The sequence below is a fragment of the Natrix helvetica genome (assembly GCF_964273705.1).
Source record: "Natrix helvetica genome assembly, chromosome: 5".
Taxonomy (NCBI): domain Eukaryota; kingdom Metazoa; phylum Chordata; class Lepidosauria; order Squamata; family Natricidae; genus Natrix; species Natrix helvetica.
Window position 1 is genome coordinate 3,479,866 of NC_138551.1, and position 21,299 is coordinate 3,501,164.

The 21,299-nt window shown below is 47.3% G+C and overlaps 1 protein-coding gene across 4 annotated transcripts in view; it reads left to right on the forward strand.

The window, feature by feature from the left end:
• Positions 1–21,299, forward strand: part of LRCH3 (leucine rich repeats and calponin homology domain containing 3) — a 123,287-nt gene that overhangs the window by 72,453 nt on the left and 29,535 nt on the right. For 2 of the 4 annotated variants that reach the window (XM_081956043.1, XM_081956041.1), the window contains exons 10-15: positions 8,751–8,827; positions 12,539–12,634; positions 13,769–13,814; positions 13,920–14,069; positions 17,023–17,070; positions 19,801–19,854. In XM_081956043.1, the coding sequence (XP_081812169.1) occupies positions 8,751–8,827; positions 12,539–12,634; positions 13,769–13,814; positions 13,920–14,069; positions 17,023–17,070; positions 19,801–19,854 (471 nt within the window). The remainder of the gene's footprint in view (positions 1–8,750; positions 8,828–12,538; positions 12,635–13,768; positions 13,815–13,919; positions 14,070–17,022; positions 17,071–19,800; positions 19,855–21,299) is intronic. The other 2 variants (XM_081956044.1, XM_081956042.1) reach the window with 2 other exon arrangements.

A 21,299-nucleotide genomic window follows, 5' to 3' on the forward strand; every position in this document is an offset into this window, starting at 1 on the left:
CCAGGAGACTGTGAATTCTAGCGCCACCTTAGGTCTGAAAGCCGGTTGGGTGACTTTCAGCCAATCACCAGGAGACTGTGAGTTCTAGCCCCACCTTAGGTCTGAAAGCCGGTTGGATTACTTTGAGCCAATCACCAGGAGACTGTGAGTTCTAGCCCCACCTTAGGTCTGAAAGCCGGTTGGGTGACTTTGAGCCAATCACCAGGAGACTGTGAGTTCTAGCCCCACCTTAGGTCTGAAAGCCAGTTGGGCGACTTTGAGCCAATCACCAGGAGACTGTGAGTTCTAGCCCTACCTTAGGTCTGAAAACCGGTTGGGTGACTTTGAGCCAATCACCAGGAGACTGTGAGTTCTAGCCCCACCTCAGGCCTGAAAGCCGGTTGGGTGACTTTGAGCCAATCACCAGGAGACTGAGAGTTCTAGCCCCACCTCAGGCCTGAAAGCCGGTTGGGTGACTTTGAGCCAATCACCAGGAGACAGAGAGTTCTAGCCCCACCTTAGGCCTGAAAGCCGGTTGGGTGACTTTGAGCCAATCACCAGGAGACAGTGAGTTCTAGCCCCACCTCAGGCCTGAAAGCCGGTTGGGTGACTTTGAGCCAATCACCAGGAGACTGTGAATTCTAGCCCCACCTTAGGTCTGAAAGCCGGTTGGGTGACTTTGAGCCAATCACCAGGAGACTGTGAGTTCTAGCCCCACCTTAGGTCTGAAAGCCGGTTGGGCGACTTTGAGCCAATCACCAGGAGACTGTGAGTTCTAGCCCTACCTTAGGTCTGAAAACCGGTTGGGTGACTTTGAGCCAATCACCAGGAGACTGTGAGTTCTAGCCCCACCTCAGGCCTGAAAGCCGGTTGGGTGACTTTGAGCCAATCACCAGGAGACTGAGAGTTCTAGCCCCACCTCAGGCCTGAAAGCCGGTTGGGTGACTTTGAGCCAATCACCAGGAGACTGTGAATTCTAGCGCCACCTTAGGTCTGAAAGCCGGTTGGGTGACTTTCAGCCAATCACCAGGAGACTGTGAGTTCTAGCCCCACCTTAGGTCTGAAAGCCGGTTGGATTACTTTGAGCCAATCACCAGGAGACTGTGAGTTCTAGCCCCACCTTAGGTCTGAAAGCCGGTTGGGTGACTTTGAGCCAATCACCAGGAGACTGTGAGTTCTAGCCCCACCTTAGGTCTGAAAGCCAGTTGGGCGACTTTGAGCCAATCACCAGGAGACTGTGAGTTCTAGCCCTACCTTAGGTCTGAAAACCGGTTGGGTGACTTTGAGCCAATCACCAGGAGACTGTGAGTTCTAGCCCCACCTCAGGCCTGAAAGCCGGTTGGGTGACTTTGAGCCAATCACCAGGAGACTGAGAGTTCTAGCCCCACCTCAGGCCTGAAAGCCGGTTGGGTGACTTTGAGCCAATCACCAGGAGACAGAGAGTTCTAGCCCCACCTTAGGCCTGAAAGCCGGTTGGGTGACTTTGAGCCAATCACCAGGAGACAGTGAGTTCTAGCCCCACCTCAGGCCTGAAAGCCGGTTGGGTGACTTTGAGCCAATCACCAGGAGACAGAGAGTTCTAGCCCCACCTTAGGCCTGAAAGCCGGTTGGGTGACTTTGAGCCAATCACCAGGAGACAGAGAGTTCTAGCCCCACCTCAGGCCTGAAAGCCGGTTGGGTGACTTTGAGCCAATCACCAGGAGACAGTGAGTTCTAGCCCCACCTTAGGCCTGAAAGCCGGTTGGGTGACTTTGAGCCAATCACCAGGAGACTGTGAGTTCTAGCCCCACCTCAGGCCTGAAAGCCGGTTGGGTGACTTTGGGCCCGTCCCTCTCTTTCATCCCAACCCACCTCACAGTGTTGTTGTGATGGTGAAACTAGGAAGAGTATAAGGTTATTTTACCACCTTGAATTATTAGCTACTGCTCAGCTGCGTTAAGCCACTGGAGCAAACCTGAATGCTCTACTTCTGCTTTCCACAGATATAGTTAAGGTCTCAAAGCTGCTGAAAATGTTCAGTGTTTGGTGTTCATGCATGCAATTGGGTCAGCATAATCTTTTGGCGCTAGCTAAATATATAAGATTATATATATAAACCCCAAAATTATGCTGACCCAGTTGCAGCCCTGCAGACCAGGAAACTTTTATTCATATACATTTTTTCACAGGGAAGGAAGGGAGGGAGACATATATTGCCTTACAACCATTCATTTTACAATGGCAATGAATAAAATGATTTATGATTGTTTTCCACACTTATGACCCTTACAAGCATCCCCATGGTCCCATGATCAAAATTCGGATGCTTGGCAACTGATTCGTATTTATGACGGTCGCAGTATCCTGGGGTTACGTGATCCCCTTTTGCGACCTTCTAACAAGCAAGTCCATGGGGGAAGCCAAATTCACTTCACAAACAGGTCACTCATTTAACAACTGCAACGATTCACTTAACATGGCAAGATAAGTCGTGACATCGAGCACACTCCCTTAACAAATGTTTCACTTAGCAGCGGAAATGTTGGGCTCGATTGCAGTCGCAACTTGAGGACTTCCTGTAGATGGTTTTGTTCTCCAAGCACAGAAGCATAAGCTTCATTTTAAAATTCCCATCGTTTATTAGGGATGTGGTTGGCTCAGTGCCTAAGATGCTGAGCTTGTCGATCAGAAAGGTCGGCAGTTCGAATCCCTAGCGCGGCCTAATGGAGTGAGCTCCCGTGACTTGTCCCACCTTCTGCCAACCGAGCAGTTCAAAGCACGTAAAAAATGCAAGTAGAAAAATAGGGACCACCTTTGGTGGGAAGGAAACAGCGTTCCGTGCACTTTTGACGTTGAGTCATGCCGGCCACATGACCATAGAGACATCTTCGGACAGCGCTGGCTCTTCGGCTTTGAACCGGAGGTGAGCACCGCCCCCTAGAGTCAGGAACGACTAGCACATATGTGCGAGGGGAATCTTTATCTTTATCATTTATTACAAGGCGACTTTACGATTTCTGGAATGGGAGGTAGTGATAGTATGCAATTTTAATCTTCATATACACTAATCGGCAGACATTAAAGTGAAAATTCATTGCATCCAGCTCTCAAAGCGTCACCACCTCCAATATACGCTACATAAACATGATAAAATAAATACAAAATTATGCATAAAGGTAAAGGTTCCCCTGAACATGTATGCGAGTCGTTCCCGACTCTAGGGGGTGGTGCTCATCTCCGTTTCAAAGGCGAAGAGCCAGCGCTATCCAAAGACGTCTCCGTGGTCATGTGGCCGGCATGACTCAACACCGAAGGCGCACGGAACGCTGTTCCCTTCCCACCAAAGGTGGTCCCTATTTTTCTACTTGCATTTTTTCCCATGCTTTCGAACTGCTACGTTGGCAGAAGCTGGGACAAATCACGGGAGCTCACTCTGTTACGTGGTGCTAGGGATTCAAGCCGACGAACTGCCGACCTTTCTGATCGACAAGCTCAGCATCTTAGCCACTGAGCCATTGGGTCCCTAATTAGATACTTAGAATAACTTTATTGTCACTTTGAATGTATACTAACTGGCATATATTAAAATGAAATTTCGTTGCATCCAGCTGTCAAAGGGTCACCACCTCCAATATACGCTGCATAAACAGAAAATAAATAAATACAAAATTATGCATGTACTCACATCTATTATATGACAGAGAGAAACAACACATCCAAAGTGACAATAAAGTTATTCTGTCTAAGTTGCCCTCTAAATCAGGGGTCTCCAAACCTTGGCCACTTTAAGACTTGTGGACTTCAACTCCCAGAATTCCTCATCCAAATTCTGGGAGTTGAAGTCCACAAGTCTTAAAGTGGCCAAGGTTTGGAGACCCCTGCTCTAAATTAATGGAGGACCCTTGCCCTCTAAATTAAGGGGAAAGACTCCACGGTTGGCTTTGGCTGACCAGGCAGAATCTCTCTCCTCCTGTGAATGACTGGAGGCTGGGAGATGAAAGGGCTCTTCATAAGCCTCAAATCAAATTAAAGCAATGTCCCTGTCATGTACTTGCTCACCTCCCTGGCTCCGATCTGCAGCGAACACCGCAAGAGGCCTCCATGCACATGTCCGTTAGAGGCAGACGGTATCTTCTGCTCTGTGTCGGCATGTCCTTTGTCCACATTTTTCTCTTTGTCACCCAACAGTATGTAGCTGTGCTTAAAAAAAGGGGGGAAAAAGTCCCTTGGGGCAAACATTCCTCTCTTCCCTTCCGGGATCCCTGCAAACCTTTCACTTTATATCCCATCATGCACTCCGGATCAAACACAGACTTCATTATTCATTCGATGTTAAGCAGTAATGAGATGTGCTCTTTTTTAATTGCTCAGATGATCTTTCAGCAGGCTGGCCTCTACACACACACACACACACACACACACACACTACACACACACACACATTGTCTGTTGCCCAACTTAATTACAGGTAGTCCTTGACTTACTGACCACAATCGAGCCCAAAATTTCTGTTGCTAAGTGAGACATTCGTTAAGTGAGTTTTGTCCCGTTTTACGACTTTTCTTGCAGCCTTTGTGAAGCGAATCACGGCGGTTGTTCAGTTAGTAACACATAGTCATTAAGTGAATCGAGTTTTCTCATGAGCGTCGCTTGTGGAAAGGCCCCCCCCAAGACACTACTACCGTCATAAATGTGAGTCAGTTGTCAAGGATCCGAATGAAGATTGACCATGGGGATGCTGTAATGGTCATAAGTGTGAACAATGGTTAATGGTGCCTTTTTTTCAACGCTGTTGTAACTTTGAACGGTCATTAGCTGAACTGTTGTAAGTCGAGGACCAGCTCAACTGCTTGTGTGGAAATGGCCAAAAAGACCTTTTATATTTCGAGTAAATTTCCATTCTTGAAATTGCAGGAGCTCAGAATTCTCCTGGCCCTCTACAAGTAGTCCTCGGTGCATGATCACAACTGAACCCAATGTTTACGTTGTTAAGTGAGTTTTGCCCCATTTTATGACTTTTCTTGCCACAGTTGTTAAGTGAACCATTGCCGTTGTAAAGCTTAGTAACACGGTTGTTAAGTGAATCCGGCTTCTCCATTGACTTTGCTTGTCAGAAAGTCACAAAAGAGGGGGGGTGGGATCACGTGACCCCTGGACGCTGTGATGGTCGTAACTCTGAGTCAGGTGCCAAATGTCCTAATTTTGCTACAACGCTCCTTCCTGTGGAAAACGGTGAAAAGTCCCTTATTCCAGGGCCCTCGTAACTTCAAACAGTCACTAAATGAACTGTTGTATGTCGAGGACTATCTGTATTACCTTGGTAAACCAGTTGATGAATCCGAAGGAAGGAAGGAAGGAAGGAAGGAAGGAAGGAAGGAAGGAAGGAAGGAAGGAAGGAAGGAAGGGTGGAGGGAGGGAAGGGAGGAGGGAGGGAGGAAGACAGACAGACAGACAGACAGACAGACACACACACACACACACACACACGTCGCTCAAGGAAGCCCACCCAGTTCTGGAGCCCACCACAGACTATTAAAAATATAAATTTCCTTTTTGGGGAAGAAAAAAAAAGGTCAAAGGGAGTCAGCAAAAGAACAGGAGTTCTTCATTAAATAGTGAGTGGGATAATTGCAAATGAGTTGGCCACCCGTGGGATTCAATCCACCAGTAGTCCTTGACTTGTGACCATCCGTTTAGTGACTGTTCCAAGTCACAGTGGCACTGAAAAACTGATCGTTTTTCACCCTTAGTGACCATTGCCGCATCTCGGTGGTCACGTGATCTTCAGAATTGGCAACGGACTCACGTTGACGACGGCTGCAGTGTCCTGGGGTCACGTCGTCCTCCTTTTTTGACCTTCTGACGAACCAAAGCGGTGGGGGAAGCCACTTAACAACCGTGTCACTAAATGTAACAACCGCAGTGATTCGCTTAACTAACAACCGTGGCAGGAAAGGTCGTAAAAGGGGGCAAAACCCACGTTTCAATTGTGCCACCTGGCAAACCCGGGGCTCAGTTGTGGTCGTAAGTCAAGGACTGCCTGAGGGCCGGCCACTTGCCAACCCAGCTCTCTGGCTGAGGGAAATCGTAGCTCGGAGGAGCAGCTGCAGCAGGAGGGAGGGAAAAGTTTTTTTTCTCGTGGCGTATAAACAAATCCATTTTAGGATCATCTTACAGAGCTTATTTTAATTCCGCCCCTGAACTGAAGAGGCCAAGGGAGATTTCAGCGCCTTCACAGAGCAGGCCCAATGCACAGATCTGTATTTTCATGTCAGTCGTCGCTTGCTAGGATTGAAAAATAATGGACTCCACTGCAGTGGCGAAATTCCATATTTTTTTACCACCAGTTCGGTGGGCGTGGCTTGGTGGGCGTGGCAGGGGAAGGATACTGCAAAATCTCCATTCCCTCCCCACTCGGGGGCCAGCCAGAGGTATTCTCCTCCTTTTCCTCCTCCTCTTCTTCCTCTTCCTTCTCCTCCTCTTCTTCTTCCTCCTCTTCTTCCTCTTCCTCCTCTTCTTCTTCCTCCTCTTCTCTTCTTCCTCCTCCTCCTCTTCCCCTCCTCTTCCTTCTCCTCTTCCTCCTCCTCCTCCTCCTCCTCCTCCTCCTCCTCCTCCTCTTCCTTCTCTTCTTCCTCCTCCTCCTCTTCCCCCTCCTCTTCCTCTTCTTCCTCCTCCTCCTCATTCTCTTCTTCCTCCTCTTCCCCCTCCTCTTCCTCCTCCTCCTCCTCCTCCTCCTCTTCCTTCTCTTCTTCCTCCTCCTCCTCTTCCCCCTCTTCCTCTTCTTCCTTCTCTTCTTCCTCTTCCTCCTCTTCCCCCTCCTCTTCCTCCTCTTCCTTCTCTTCCTCCTCCTCCTCCTCTTCCCCTCCTCTTCTTTCTCCTCTTCCTCTTCTTCTTCCTCCTCCTCTTCCTCCTCTTTTTCCTCCTCCTCTTCCCCCTCCTTTTCCTCTTCTTCCTCCTCCTCCTCCTTTTCCTCTTCTTCCTCCTCCTCCTTCTCTTCTTCCTCTCTTCCCCCTCCTGTTCCCCCTCCTCTTCCTCCTCCTCCTCCTCCTCCTCTTCCTTCTCTTCTTCCTCCTCCTCCTCTTCCCCCTCCTCTTCCTCTTCTTCCTCCTCTTCCTCCTCCTCCGACCTGTCCCAACTAGTCCCTCTGGAAAGCAAGACTCTTTGACTCCATTGAGTTGAATCAAAAGAACTTTTACCGTGTGGTTACAGTAAAGTCAGGCGAAATCTGAAAAAACAAAGGACAAAACAATTCTTCCCTTTCCCCAAACCTAACCCCCACCCCCCAACTGTCCACCAGCAGCCAATGTGATGCCGCAACGTTGTTTTGAGAACTCCGAGGTGCCAGGCAGATAAGGGTTCATTCTCAGGACACAACAGCCTTGGAACTGGCTAAGAGCCTTGGAAGACAATGCCCCCTGCCTAATTCCCAGGCGCAAAAGCACACCAAAAATCCCAGCAAGCCGTCCCTTCCTCCTCCCCCTCCAACAGAATGGTAGGCCCTCCTCCTCCTCCTCCTCCTCCTCTCTGCAAACCCCACCCCCTTCTAGCATTGATGACGTTCCCTACTAGGGTCATGAAACATCTGCAAGAAACAAGCCAAGCGCAGAGAGCACCAATGGCCATAAGTGTGAAAAAAACATAAGTCGCTTTTTTCAGTGCTGCTGTGACTTTGAATGGTCACTAAACAAACTGTTGTAAGTGGAGGACTACCTATCTAAGAGATTCACTACTGTTGGAAGCCTTTCTAAATCCAGAATGCCTTAAATCATATTCATAGTTGGTATCTTTACATTTATGTCCTCACTTAAGGCAATTGGTGAGTGTTTGTTTGTTATTTGTTAACTAACACAGCTAGTCCTCAACTTACAAGCATTCTTTTAGTGACCATTCAAAGTTCCAACGGCATTGAAAAAAATTGAATTACAACCACTTCTAACTCTCCCTGAGTCACGCGATCACCAGTTTAGAATATAGAATTCTTTATTGGCCACGTCTGATTGGACATACAAGGAATTGATCTTTGATGCAGATGCTCTCAGTGTACACCAGGGGTGTCCAAAGTTGGCAACTTTAAGATTTGTGGACTTCAACTCCCAGAATTCCCCAGCCAGCAGAGCTGGCTGGGGGATTCTGGGAGTTGAAGTCCACAAGTCTTAAAGTTGCCAACTTTGGACACCCCTGGTGTACATAAAAAGACAAGATACATTTGTCACAAATCTTAAGGTACAATACTTAATGATAGTCGTAGGGTACAAATAAGCAATCAGGAAACAATATCAATATAAATCGTAAGGACGCAAGCCACAAAGTTACAGTCCTGCAGTCATAAGTGGGAGGAGATGAGTGATAGGAACGATGAGGAGACTAAGAGTGTAGTAATGCAAACTGTGACCTTCCCGGCCTACCTCCAAAAAGCAAAGTCGGGGGAAGGTGAGAGAGTTGGAGGCATTTAATGATTGTCCCATTGAGTTGACAAGTGCAGTGGTTCATTTATCAGCTGTGGCAAAAGTTGTAAATTCACTTAACAGTCTTGCTTAATGGAAATTTGGGATCATAAGTTGAGGACTACCTGTGTTCGTTGGGATCTATACACAGGAAGCAACCCGAATTCATTCTCTGCTTGCTGATCATTTTTGTTTGCTTCAAATATTTTTTAAAGACTGAACACGGCCAGTCGAGACTGACGAAAATGGGAGATTTCATGGGAGTCTAAGTTTTTGAGGCAGGGGAGGCTTTGCAAATGTTCTTAAATGTTGATTGTAGTATTCTATTTTTTGTCTCGTTTTATGAAGGGCTCACCTGTAAAACCTGCAAACCACCGAGAGTTTCCTAGGTCAGAAGATTCAAGAAAATACCTCCATCAAAATAGGTGAGAACTTTTATTTCATAATAGTTTGTAAGAACCTTTGAGGGAGAGCTTAAACAGAACACAGAAGTCCCAACTCATTTTTTTAAGATATAAAAGAGCCATTTTGGTGTAGGGGTTAAGATGCTGGCTTAGAAACCAGGAGACCTTGAGTTCTAGTCCCGCTTAGGGATGAAACCTGGCTGGGTGACTTTGGGCCAATCACCAGGAGACGGTGAGTTCTAGTCCGCCTTAGGCATGAAAGCTGACTGGGTGTATCTCCAAGGTTTATTATGGAGAAAATAGAAGAAGGAATATTATGTGTGTTCTCCACCTTGAGTTACTTCTGAAAATAATAAAGACTGCAAATTAAACAGGTAGATAGACAGACAGACAGACAGATCCCCAAGTTGGTGTTATTCAGGAGCAGAATGCAGGTGTCATATAGTAGAATTTAACAACTGATCATAAAACTCATTGTGAAGTTCCCATCGCCATGTGCTTTGGCATCTCTCATCTAGCCACTTTTACTGGTTACTCCGGTTAGAAATATAAAACACATGTGAAAGGAGGCTATTGATTTTGACTCTTTACATTCTGTGGGCCATGGAGTACATTCCCCTGACAGCATGCACTGATAAAAAAAAGAAGTCAGCTGTAGTGTAGTGCACTGATACAAATAAGCACTTCTTGTAACAACAGAATTCAACAGCTGTGGACACACAGCAGCCTTATCGTGGCCTCTTTTCTCCACCAGCTCTGCTTATCTGAGCAGGGATAAAGGCAGCCCTCTGTAGAGTCCAGAAATGAGTCCAGTGGCATAATGATAGAAGTGTCACCAGGGTGGAAGTGATGGCTTTTTTGTCCAGGAATAGAGAGAGACACGCTGCTGTATCAACTCATAAATACACTGTTTGTCTCCCTGGGGCTGCATTTCTCAGGCTTAGCCACTTAAAGATGTGTAGACTTCAACTCCCAGAATTCCCGAGCTTGAGGAATTCTGGAAATTGAAGTCCACATATCTTCAAGTGAGCAAAGTTGAGAAACATGCCCCTGGGCACTTAAATCCTTTGACAATTGTGTCAGCATTTTCTCTCAACCCCGCAGGCCACCATCACCCTTCTGTCTGGTGGCGACTCCTCTCTTTCTTCTCCTTGGCCTAATTGGTCATTTCCATCCAGATCCTACCCCAAAGTAGCCTTTAATCAGGCCTTGCCTGATTAAAATGTAGAGAAACAAAGCATTTTAATGTAAGGCGTGTGCCAAATGACCCTATTACATCTGAAATAGTGGTGAGAATGCAGTATTGCAGGACGGCACTGCTGCCAGCATTTCGATCCTCACCAGTTCAAGATTGACTCCGTCTTCCATCCTTCCGAGGTGGGTAAAATGAGGACCCAGATTGTTGGGGGCAAGAGGCTGACTCTGTAAACCACTTAGCGAGGGCTGGAATGAACTGTAAGCCGTATATGTCTTAAGTGCTATTCCCCTCCTTCCCTCCCTCCCTTCTGTGGTGACCCAGTGGTCAGAATGCAGTATTGCAGCCAAACTGCTCCCAGCCAGGAGTTTGATCCTGACCGGTTCAAAGTTGACTCAGCCTTCCTTCCTTCCGAGGTGGGTGAAATGAGGACCCAAATTGTTTGGGGGCAAGAGGCTGATTCTGTAAATCGCTTAGAGAAGGCTGTAAAGCATTGTAAAGCGGTATATAATACGATAGCAGAGTTGGAAGGGACCTTGGAGGTCTTCTAGTCCAACCCCCTGCCTAGACAGGAAACCCTATACCGTTCCAGACAAATGGCTATCCAACATCTTCTTAAAGACTTCCAGTGTTGGGGCATTCACAACTTCTGGAGGCAATTTCTGTTCCACTTATCAATTGCTCTAACTATAAGATATAAGTCTAAGGGCTATTTTCCTTCCTCCCTCCCTCCTGAGGTGACACAGCAGTTAGAATACAGCATTGCAGGCTGACTGCCCACAGCCAGGAGTTCGATCGTGACCTGCTCAAGGTTGACTCATCCTTCCGAGATTGGTTAAATGAGGACCCAGATTGTTGAGGGCAAGAGGCTGTCTCTGCAAAGCGCTTAGAATCTTGGCTTTATAGCAGAGACTTCCAAACTTAGCAACTTTGAAGACTTAAGCTCTGCTGGCTGGGGAATTCTGGTAGTTGAAGTCCACACAGGTCTTAAAGTTGCCAAGGTTGGAGGCCCTTTGCCACGAAGCTCAGTGGAGCAGTATATGTCTTAAGTGCTATTGCTAAAAGGAGAAGGGGAGATGATGCGGGCACCCTCCATGCATCCGGTTTGCTTCGGCCTGTTCGAAAGACGGGCAGCGTTTCCCCTGCAACAGATGTGACTGCCACAACCTGACCACCTTAGAGGAAGCGTCTATTCTTGAGGCAGAAACAAAAGAGCTCCTCATCCAGCTACTACAGGGATGCCTTCCTCATTCTCCATATATGGCAATATTGCTCCCAGCTTTTTAGTGCGCAAGGAGCTTTCCATGGTGACCGCCAGTCTATCCAACAGCATTAGAGACGGAGAGAACTGGCCTAGTTAAGTGGCGATTCTTCAGTTTGCTGGAACAGAACAGAGGATGATTTAATATAATATTCCCTTTGGATTAGAATGGAACACTGGGAGGATTCCGACCTCCGCACCTGATCCAAATGTAACAGAGATTGTGAAAAGCACAGGAGGAATTTAAACCGCATGGTTGAAAAGTTTTTAATTACCTAACCAAAAATGGTAACAGTCCTGACCCAGAATCTGAGATGCTTAATTTAGAACAAGCGAAGGTGCGGGTTGCAAAGATGGCCTTTTTAATGAACAATCTGCCTTGGGCATCAGTGTGAAAATAGACCAGGTCAACCGATGCCGGATAAAAGTTTCCTCATTTTTCACACACAAGCATTTGTTTAGTGACTGTTCAAAGTTGCAGCAGCTCTGGAAAAAGTGACGTACGGCTGTTTTCACACTTAAAACTGTTGCAGCCCCCATGGTCACGTGATCAAAATTTATACACTGTTTTTTGGTTGCCTCGATGTAGAAAAGATGTGGAGACTCTAGAAAGAGTGCAGAGAAGAGCAACAAAGATGATTAGGGGACTGGAGACTAAAACATATGAAGAACGGTTGCAGGAACTGGGGATGTCTAGTTGAATGAAAAGAAGGACTAGGGGAGACATGATAGCAGTCTTCCAGTATCTCAGGGGTTGCCACAAAGAAGAGGGAGTCAAGCTATTCTCCAAAGTACCTGAGTGTAGAACAAGAAGCAATGGGTGGAAACTAATCAAGGAGAGAAGCAACTTAGAACTGAGGAGAAACTTCCTGACAGTGAGAACAATTAATCAGTGGAACAGAAGTTGCCTCCAGAGGCTGTGAATGCCCCAACACTGGAAGTCTTTAAGAAGATGTTGGATAGCCATCTGTCTGAAACGGTATAGGGTTTCCTGCCTAGGCAGGGGGTTGGACTAGAAGACCTCCAGGGTCCCTTCCAACCATGTTATTCTATTCTAAATATGACCAAAGCACAATAGAAAGGAATGATAAAGCTCCATTCCCTTTTGGTCATCTCTCAAACCTTTAATTTCTTTGGCTTCACTCTCCCTCACTCCGTTTCTGCGCTCTTCCCAATGCTTATCGCTAAAGAGAATCGTGTTGCTGTCTTATGGGACTTATTTTATCTACTCCTATTTTCCCATCTTCTCCTTTTCGCTGTATTTATGTGTTTGCAGAGATGCAGAGGAATTAAAACGACCTGAAAGTCTGAATTTAATGCCAGATAGGGAACGACTGCAAGGATTAAGGAGTCTTGTAGATCGGTCAGAAAGGTAAGGACCCGAAAGGGGAGGGGGAATATCCTTTGCTGAATAAAGTACAAATCACCATGTGAGAGAAAGTTTTCTTTAAAAAAGAAAAATAAATACTTTCAATAACTTTACTCTTCCCAGAGCTCAGCTATTAGACTTAGAACTTAGAATAACTTTATTGTCACTTTGAATGTACACTAATCGGCATATATGTAAATGAAATTTTGTTGCATAACAGCTCTCAAAGGGTCGCCACCTTCAATATACACTACATAAACATGACAAATATGTAAATAAATTAAATAAATATTGGGTAAATGACAGGCATCCTAAATAAAGCACATTTTGGATTCTAACTGTTCAGACAAATTTCTGCACGGTGATGTGTAGCATGCGGTGAATTATTTTTCATTCATTGGTTGGATTTTCTTTATCCTGCCTTTTACTATTTTATAAACAAGTTAAGGCAGCAAACGGAATATTCCTTCCTCTTCCTATTTCTCCAGCAATAACCCTGTGAGGTAGATTGCGCTGAGAGAGGGAGATTGTTCCAAAGTTACCCAGCTGGTTTTTATGGTTAAGGTGGAACTAGAACTCATCATCCCCTGCTGATTGGCCCAGAGTCACCCAGTCACATTTCATGCCTAAAGTGAGACTAGAACTCTCCATCTCCTGGTGATTGGCCCAAAGTCACCCAGCTGGCTTTCATGCCTAAGGTGGGACTAGAATTCCCTGTCTCCTGGTGATTGACCAAAGTCACCTAGCTGGCTTTGATTCCTAAGGAGGGACTAGAATTCCCTGTTTCCTGGTGATTGGCCCAAAGTCACCCAGCTGGCTTTCATGCCTAAGCAGGGACTAGAACTTCCGTCTCCTGGTGATTGGCCCAAAGTCACCCAGCTGGCTTTCATGCCCAAGACAGGATTAGAACCCAGTATCCCCTGCTGGTTGGCCCACAGTCATTCTCCCAGGCTTCCATGCCTAAGGCAGGACTAGAATTCTGCATCTCCTGGTTTCTAGACCCGCACCTTCACTACTACGCCCAGTGGAGTGCGCAAGCTGAAATCCCTGCGAGCATAGTATAAATGCTCCAGTCTGTGGAACATCTGGCACAACATATGTTTCCCCTGCCTCTCATAAATTTCTCTCTTCCTCCAGGGGTTGCCGAGAGTCTGCTGCCCATGGGTCCAATGCTCACCATCAGGTAAGTGGTCTTTGACATTGAACACACGTGGGCAACTTCCGAAGGACGCAGCTGGTGGGTTTTCTTTCAGCTCATTCTCCCTCTGTATCTCCCCCCCCCCCAAAGAACGTTCCCGCAGAGGCTGACCCACCCAAACGGCGTGAGCTCTTCTTGGAGTGGACGCGGAGGGAAGCGCAGTTGGTGGCCCTGCACCATGAGGAGGAGAAGAGGAAGACAAAACAGATTCAGAAGGAAGCCGTTCTTGATTTTGTCAAAGTAAGGACCTTCTTGAAGCCACCTGTTCGCCGTCCCAACTTGGTCAGTTAGAAAAGAAAGACTCTTGGCCCAGAGTGTTCTGACCTCTAGGCTTCCCCAAAAAGCACGAAGTAGATTCCTGGTCCCGACAAAACCCCTTTTATTAAACGAATGTGAATTCCTCTCATTCACATTCAGCCGAGGCCTGGCAAACAGTCTTTCAAAGGTGAATTTATGACCACAGACCTTATCTAGCTTGCAAAGCTGCCGTGTAAATATTTAATAAACAAATGCAGTGTGTGCAAGGAAAGACTGGGCACAGTGTCTCTGAGATTCACGGACAGATCTTCACACTCCTGAAACGAATCTTAACGAAGGAACGAACGAATTGTTTCCTGCCAAAGCCCCCTCCCTTTTGTTCTTCTTTTATTCCCCATGGGAGGGGCCATTCACCGTCCACCTGTGGCCTTACTCCCAAGTCAACCCTTGTTCCTTAGCTGTTCCCTTCGTCTGGCAACACTGCGCATGCAGCTGTTCCTCTGCCTCACTGCTGTCTAGCTCCAAAGGCAGCTGAGAACTGCCAGTCGACCTTGGCCCCATCTCTGCCTCCGATGCAGAGCCATTATCTGAGCCTTCCCCAGCCTCTAGGACTGGCCTATGTTCCTCCCCAACCTCCTCGCTCTCTGGCTCTGGTGCCACCTCCGCTGGCTTCTGGTAGGCCACAACACCTAATTAGTTCCCCTCCTAGCACTGCCTCCTAGTACTGATGATGGAAACCACCAAGCTCAGAGAGCACCAAGGACCCCTCCACATAAACCCAATTCCTCAACTTTTCATCAGCAGGCTAACCTACTTGCCAACCAGTAGAAGTGTGTTTTTTGGAAACGCAATTGGCTGTGAGAGCTTAAGATAATTGTCCTAACAGGAGCTTCCGCTTCACTTCAGGCCTAGTGTTAGGGCCATCAATGAATTCACCATTGGTCATCTTGTCCCTTGGGATATCCTCTATCCCACACCATGTGATGATCCTTTCCAGAAGTAGCTTCAGAACAGAGCTGGTATTCGGCCGGTTCGAACCAGTTCCCCAGAACCTGTAGTGGGCCTGCCCTCCTATTTAGGCACCTTTTCAAGCCGTGAGCATGCGTGCAAGCCGCGCACAAGAGCAAAGCGCATGCATGGACGGCTGTCCGCCTGTGTTGACAGGGTGCGTGCACACACGTTTGCGAACCGGTAGGGAAAGACAGTGACTACAACCCTTGCTTCCGAACCTCTTGAAGCAGAAAACAGAAGGTGGTGGAACTGAAAAATCCGGCTTTCAGTTGCGACCTAGGAAACCATCTTACCTTGAATTAGAACAAGGATCTCCAACCACACTTGGCAACTTCAGAGCTTGTGCCCTTCAACGCTTAGAATTTCTTGGCTGAGGAATTCTGGGAGTTGAAGTCCACAAGTCTTAAAGCGGCCAAGTTTGGAGAACCCCTGGGCTAGAATATTGGTCTGCTCTGGTCAATACCGGTCAGTCAAATGAGAAATCTCCCTCGTCTTACCAAGAAATGCTGATGTCAGGGTTCCAAATGGCATCCAAAAGTATTGGTCAAAGTTCCAATTTGTTGTTGGCACATCTGGGGAAACCCGAATCTGAAAGCTTCCCGGTTTTCCCCACCTACTTGAAAGTTAAAGATCTTGCCCCCACACCCACAAGTCCATCCCATGGTCCAATCTCCCACTGCCATGCTGGCAGCTCCCACCCATCCAGTTCCGGTCAGGTGCAGAGGTGCAAAGACAAAGGATGACCTTGGCTTTCCAGAAAGAATGTTGTTATGGCTGCATATCATCTAACTCCGTATAATTCCCCCTCCCGTTTTCCCACCATAGAAAATGCATGGTAGAATAATAGAAAGTGTAGCAGGCCAAAGATCCCCCCCCCCCAAAAAGATGGCTGCAGGCCTGACAGTCCAGTTGCCAGTTGCGCCTTCCACCATCCAACCATTGTTTTTCCAGGCAATGGAAGCTGACGATGGGGATGGGTGGGTGAGTGGGAACAACCCCACTCATTCAAACCACAAATCCTAAACCATGGTTTAAAACCATTTGCTTTGCTGGAAAGACACCCTCTCGAATTTCCACCCTTGGTATTACAATGACCATCCTCCTCACCAGGGCTGAGTTTCAAAACTTCTTGCTACTGGTTTGGTGGGGGTGGCTAGATGGGAGGACATGTGACTGACTGGGCGTGGCCAACTCGACGTCACTCAGGCACACTCAGTCCCGTGACCCCATCACCGAGCCACGCCCACCGAAATAGTGGTGAAATGTTTTGACCTGGGGGGGAGGGGAGAGGACTTCCAGCCTCGCCAGAGTTAAGGGAGCTCCTGCAAACAACCCAGTAAGAAAAAAACAGTTTTGGTCCTCCCCGGCCAAAACACTGCAGGCTCCAGGAGGGCTGGGGGAAGGGGAAAACGCCTCCGTTTTTGCGAAAAATGGGCCGTTTTTCGTGAAAACAGAGGCATTTTTCCTTCCCCCAGTCCTGCTGAAGCCTACAGTGTTTTCCTGGGGAGGACAAAAACTGTTTTTTTCTTACTGGGTTGTTTGCAGGAGCTCCCTTAGCTCCGGCGAGGCTTCTGGGGGCTGCGGGGCTTCTGGGGGCTGGGGGAGGGCAAAAACACCTCCTTTTTTTGCAAAAAAACGGCCCATCTCTGGGACCTCTCTGGTGCGACTGGCATGCGCACACCATTAAAAAAAAGGGGGGGGGATTACATTTTTTCCAATGAAGATTGTTCTAGCATGTGCAGAACAGAAAATAAAGTTGGTGGCACCCAGGATAGAACCAGGACAGTCACAGGTCCGGCCGAGTTACTATCTATTCAGCTGAACTGGTAGGATCCCACCTCTGATCCTCAGCCTCTTCCTTTCTAACCCCGTCCTCAGTTGACCCTCCGGCTGAGCGATTTCTTTTTTCTTCTTCTTTCCAAAGCTCAAGGCGTCCCACAGTCCACGGAAGCAAAACACCCTGGAGAACGAGGTAAGCCTGGATGAACGTCCGTTGCCCTTCCGTTCTTTGGACTAAAAGCTTCCTAGGCAGATGATTTGCCCCCTTCGGGCTCCGACGAGAAGCCCGTTTCCCGGGAAATGCCCCCCCTCCCCTCCCCTCCCCATGGTGCCAGTGGAACCTGCCTGAAAAGCCAAAAGGGTCATTAGGAAAATGCAGCCATTGATCTAACAGGGTTGCCTTTTGTTGGGACTTGTCCCCCTCCTTCTGCCTTGTTTCTGAATTTTTCCTGGAAAGGACAGAGAAGGAAAGTTGGAGCGGATAATAAAGCTGGACTCAGTAAGAGAGAAGACGCCAGTGACAGTTCTGTTGGGACTCTGCAGCCTTTTCATTAAAAAGAAAGGCTCCTGGATCCTGAAATCTAGGCTGGTTGGCCACTCGCCACCTGGCTGGTCCATTTATGTTGTTTGAAACCATTGAAGACATTTCATGATCCACCTAGGCAACAATATCAGTGTTAGAAGGGAGTAAGGATCCCTCCCTTCTAGCACTGATGATGTTACCTACTTTGGTCATGAAATGTCAGCAAGAAAACTGTCAGGTTCAGAGAGCACCAAGGACCACACAGCCCTCCTCCTCTTCCTCTTCTTCTCCTTTCCCTATCTCCTTTTCTTCCTCCTCCTCCTCTTCGGCCCCTCCTCCTCCTCCTCCTCCTCCTCCCAAGCCCTGCTCTCTTCCAGCACTGATGATATTATCTAGTTGGGTCATGAAATATCTGTAAGAAAACGACTAAGCTCAGAGAACACCAAGGAACACTACAGTCATCGTCTCCTCCTCCTCCTCCTCCTCCTCCTCCTCCTCCTCCTCCTCTTTTGCTTCTTCTTCTCTTCTTTTTTCTGCTTCTCTTCTTTTTCTTCTTCGCCGCCTCCTTCCTCCTTTCCTCCTTCCTCCTCCCAAGCCCTGCTCCCTTCCGGCACTGATGATAATATTTAATTGGGTCATGAAATGTCTACAAGAAAACAACCAAGCTCATGGAACACCGAGGATCCCTCCTCCTCCTCCTCCTCCCAACCCCCCCTCCCAGCACTGATGATGTTACATAGTGGGATAATGAAACGCCTGCCAAAAAGCAACCAAGCTCAGAGAGCGCCAAGGAGCCCACAATTCAACCCTGAGCTGCGAATCATCTCTTCTGTTGCTGCGATTGTGAAAAGCCTGGCTCTGCTTGTTGGTGTTGCTCCTTCCCTGGCACACGCACTCGCTTCGGAACACAACGCCTGCTTCACAAGCATGTGCTCTCCTCTGAATTTTGCAAGCCACACTGCGCTTCAAGCCTTGCAAGCACCCAAGGCTGTTGGCCCTCATTCCAGTCTCTTCCCCATGTGGCATTGGCTTTTCCCCTGCGGTACGTTTCTCTACACCGGTTGGACATTGTTGGGTTTGGGTTTTTTTTACATTTTCTTTTTTTTTTTTTTACTAATGGAAAGTAATTTTGATAACGTGGCCTGGCAGATCAAATCCTTCCCCCTATAAAACTTTCCAGTCTGGTTTCAGTCGTCTTGTTTTCTCTTTCATGGTTGTTTCAGTGCCTCCCAAACTGTCTTTGTGTCTTACAATAATACAATAGCAGAGTTGGAAGGGACCTTGGAGGTCTTCTAGTCCAACCCCCTGCCTAGGCAGGAAACCCTATACCGTTCCAGACAAATGGCTATCCAGCATCTTCTTAAAGACTTCCAGTGTTGGGGCATTCACAACTTCTGGAGGCAACTTCTGTTCCACTGATTAATTGTTCTCACTGTCAGGAAATTCCTCCTTCGTTCCAAGTTGCTTCTCTCCTTGATTAGTTTCCACCCATTGCTTATTGTCCTACCGTCAGATGCCCTGGAGAATAGTTTGACTCCCTCTTCTTTGTGGCAACCCCTGAGATACTGGAAGACTGCTATGTTGTCTTTGTGTGCCTTTCTAAATATTATGTTGAGGCTTTGCAAAAAGTGCAGAGAAGAGCAACTCAGATGATTAAAGGCCTGGGGTCTAAAACCTACTAAGAACGGCTTCAGGATTGGAGGTTGGACTAGAAGACCTCCAAGGCCCCTTCCAACTCTACTATTGTATTGTATTGTATTTGGGTTTGTCTAGTCTAGTGAAAAGAAGGACTAGGGGCAACATTATAGCGTCTTCCAGTATTTGAGGGGCTGCCACAAAGAAGAGGGAGTCAAGCTGTTCTCAAAGCACCTGAAGCAAGGACAAGAAGCAACGGGTGGAAACTAACCAAGGAGAGAAGCAATCTGGAATTAAGGAGAAACTTCCTAACAGTGAGGACAATTAACCAGTGGAACTGCCTGCCACCAGAAGTTGTGGGTGCTCCAACGCCGGAAGTGTTTAAGAAGAGACTGGACAGCCACTTGTCTGAAAGGGCACAGGGCCTTCTGCTTGAACAGGGGGCTGGACTAGAAGACCTCCAAGGCTCCTTCCAGCTCTATTCTTTGTTGGAAAAAGTTTGGCATTTGGAATCATGCCCCATTTTGGGGGCAGCCGCAGCTCCGGAATCCATTGCAGACGGGAGAAAGGCTGAGAATTTGTGAAAGAGCTAACGGGGTCCCCCTCCCCATCCCCCAAGCCAGGCTTTCATTCATATTCCGCTTATATGCCTCCTTCTTCCCCATAAAAAAGCCTTGTTAATGCCAGAAGTCTGTGCTTGTCTGCCTACGGTGTTGTTTTGTGTTTCTCTGTCACTGACACTGACATCTCTTCCCGCGTTCCCAGTGCCCCTTTCCGTCCAGAAGGTCTCAGCACACAGACGATAGTGCCTTGCTGGTGGTAAGAATCCTGCACGCCGTAGCCTGTGTGTGTGTGTGTGTGTGTGTGCGCATCCGAGATCAAAGTTAGCATGCCAGTCGAGGCCGAATAGCATAAAACATGGCTACCCCCTCATTTTCCTAAATCGCAACATTCTGGTAAATCGTAACTCCGTGGAACCGGTTCCCGGTACCCAAAAGGTTGGGGGGCCACTGTGTGAAGTGAATAGCTGCAGTTGTTAAGTGAATCATGCGGTCATTAAAGGAATCGGGCTTCCTCCATTGATTTTTCTGGTCAGGAGGTCACAAATGATGAACCAAATGATCCCGAGACAGTACAACCGTCATAAATAGGAGTCAGTTGCCACGTTGCCATTTTTGACACGTCCTAGGGATACAGGAGTGGTCGTAAGTGTGAAAAACAGCCACGGGTCACTTTTTTCAGTGCCGTTGTAACTACAGACGCTCACTAAACGAACAGGTGTAAGTTGAGGACCAACTATGTAACTTTACTTACAAGGGCCAATCCAATAAACTTGGAATTTCTACCCATCCCAGAGACAACTGGTGGATGACCAGTGCATCACAATACACATTTTTTCCCCAAATGCTAAGCTTTTTTGAGCTTGAAATATGGATGCTCCTACCACCCTACCAAGTTTTCTTTAAAAAAAAAAAATCAAAGCTCGTAGAATCGCTCTATCGGTGAGATGGGCGGCGTATAAATCTAATAAATAAATAAATAAAACACTTTATAGAGTGGTGAAAATCTCATTGGATACCCCCTGTCAAGGTCGGAGCAGTTGGTTCAAATATAAAAACAGCGTTTTGGGCTCGGAATAATTTCCGTGTCACATTCAAAACGTTTTGCATAACAAACAGTCCTACGTCCAATATATTTCATTTATTCTGGCAAAAATTGGCCCAGAAATAAAGTGGAAATGGATCCCCCTCTTATTGTGGGAAAACTTTCTATTATTTTGATATGGCAAGGTAGATTTGGATGGGCCTTGTGCTTGAATGCGATACTTCCGTTAGTGTTTCTCAACTTTGGACCCTTTAAGACAGGGGTGTCCAAACTTGGGAACTTTAAGACTTGTGGACTTCAACTCCCAGAATTCCCCAGCCAGCATGGCTGGCTGGGGAATTCTGGGAGTTGAAGTCCACAAGTCTTAAAGTTCCCAAGTTTGGACACCCCTGCTTTAAGATGTGGGGAGTTCAATTCCACATATCTTAAAGTGGCCACATTTGAGAAACACGTCTTTCTACGTTTATCCAGGTCACCTTCCAAAGACATGAAAAAGTTTTCACGATAAGCTTTGTGTGTATGTGTGTTTGTCAAAGTCATGTCAGTCATTAAGTTTGTCACCAATTTGGGTGGTCAGCTCTATCTAATGGAGACGAAATACTTTGTTTAAATCACTTGACATCATCGCTCTTAATCCAGATCCCATCTTTAAGATTGTC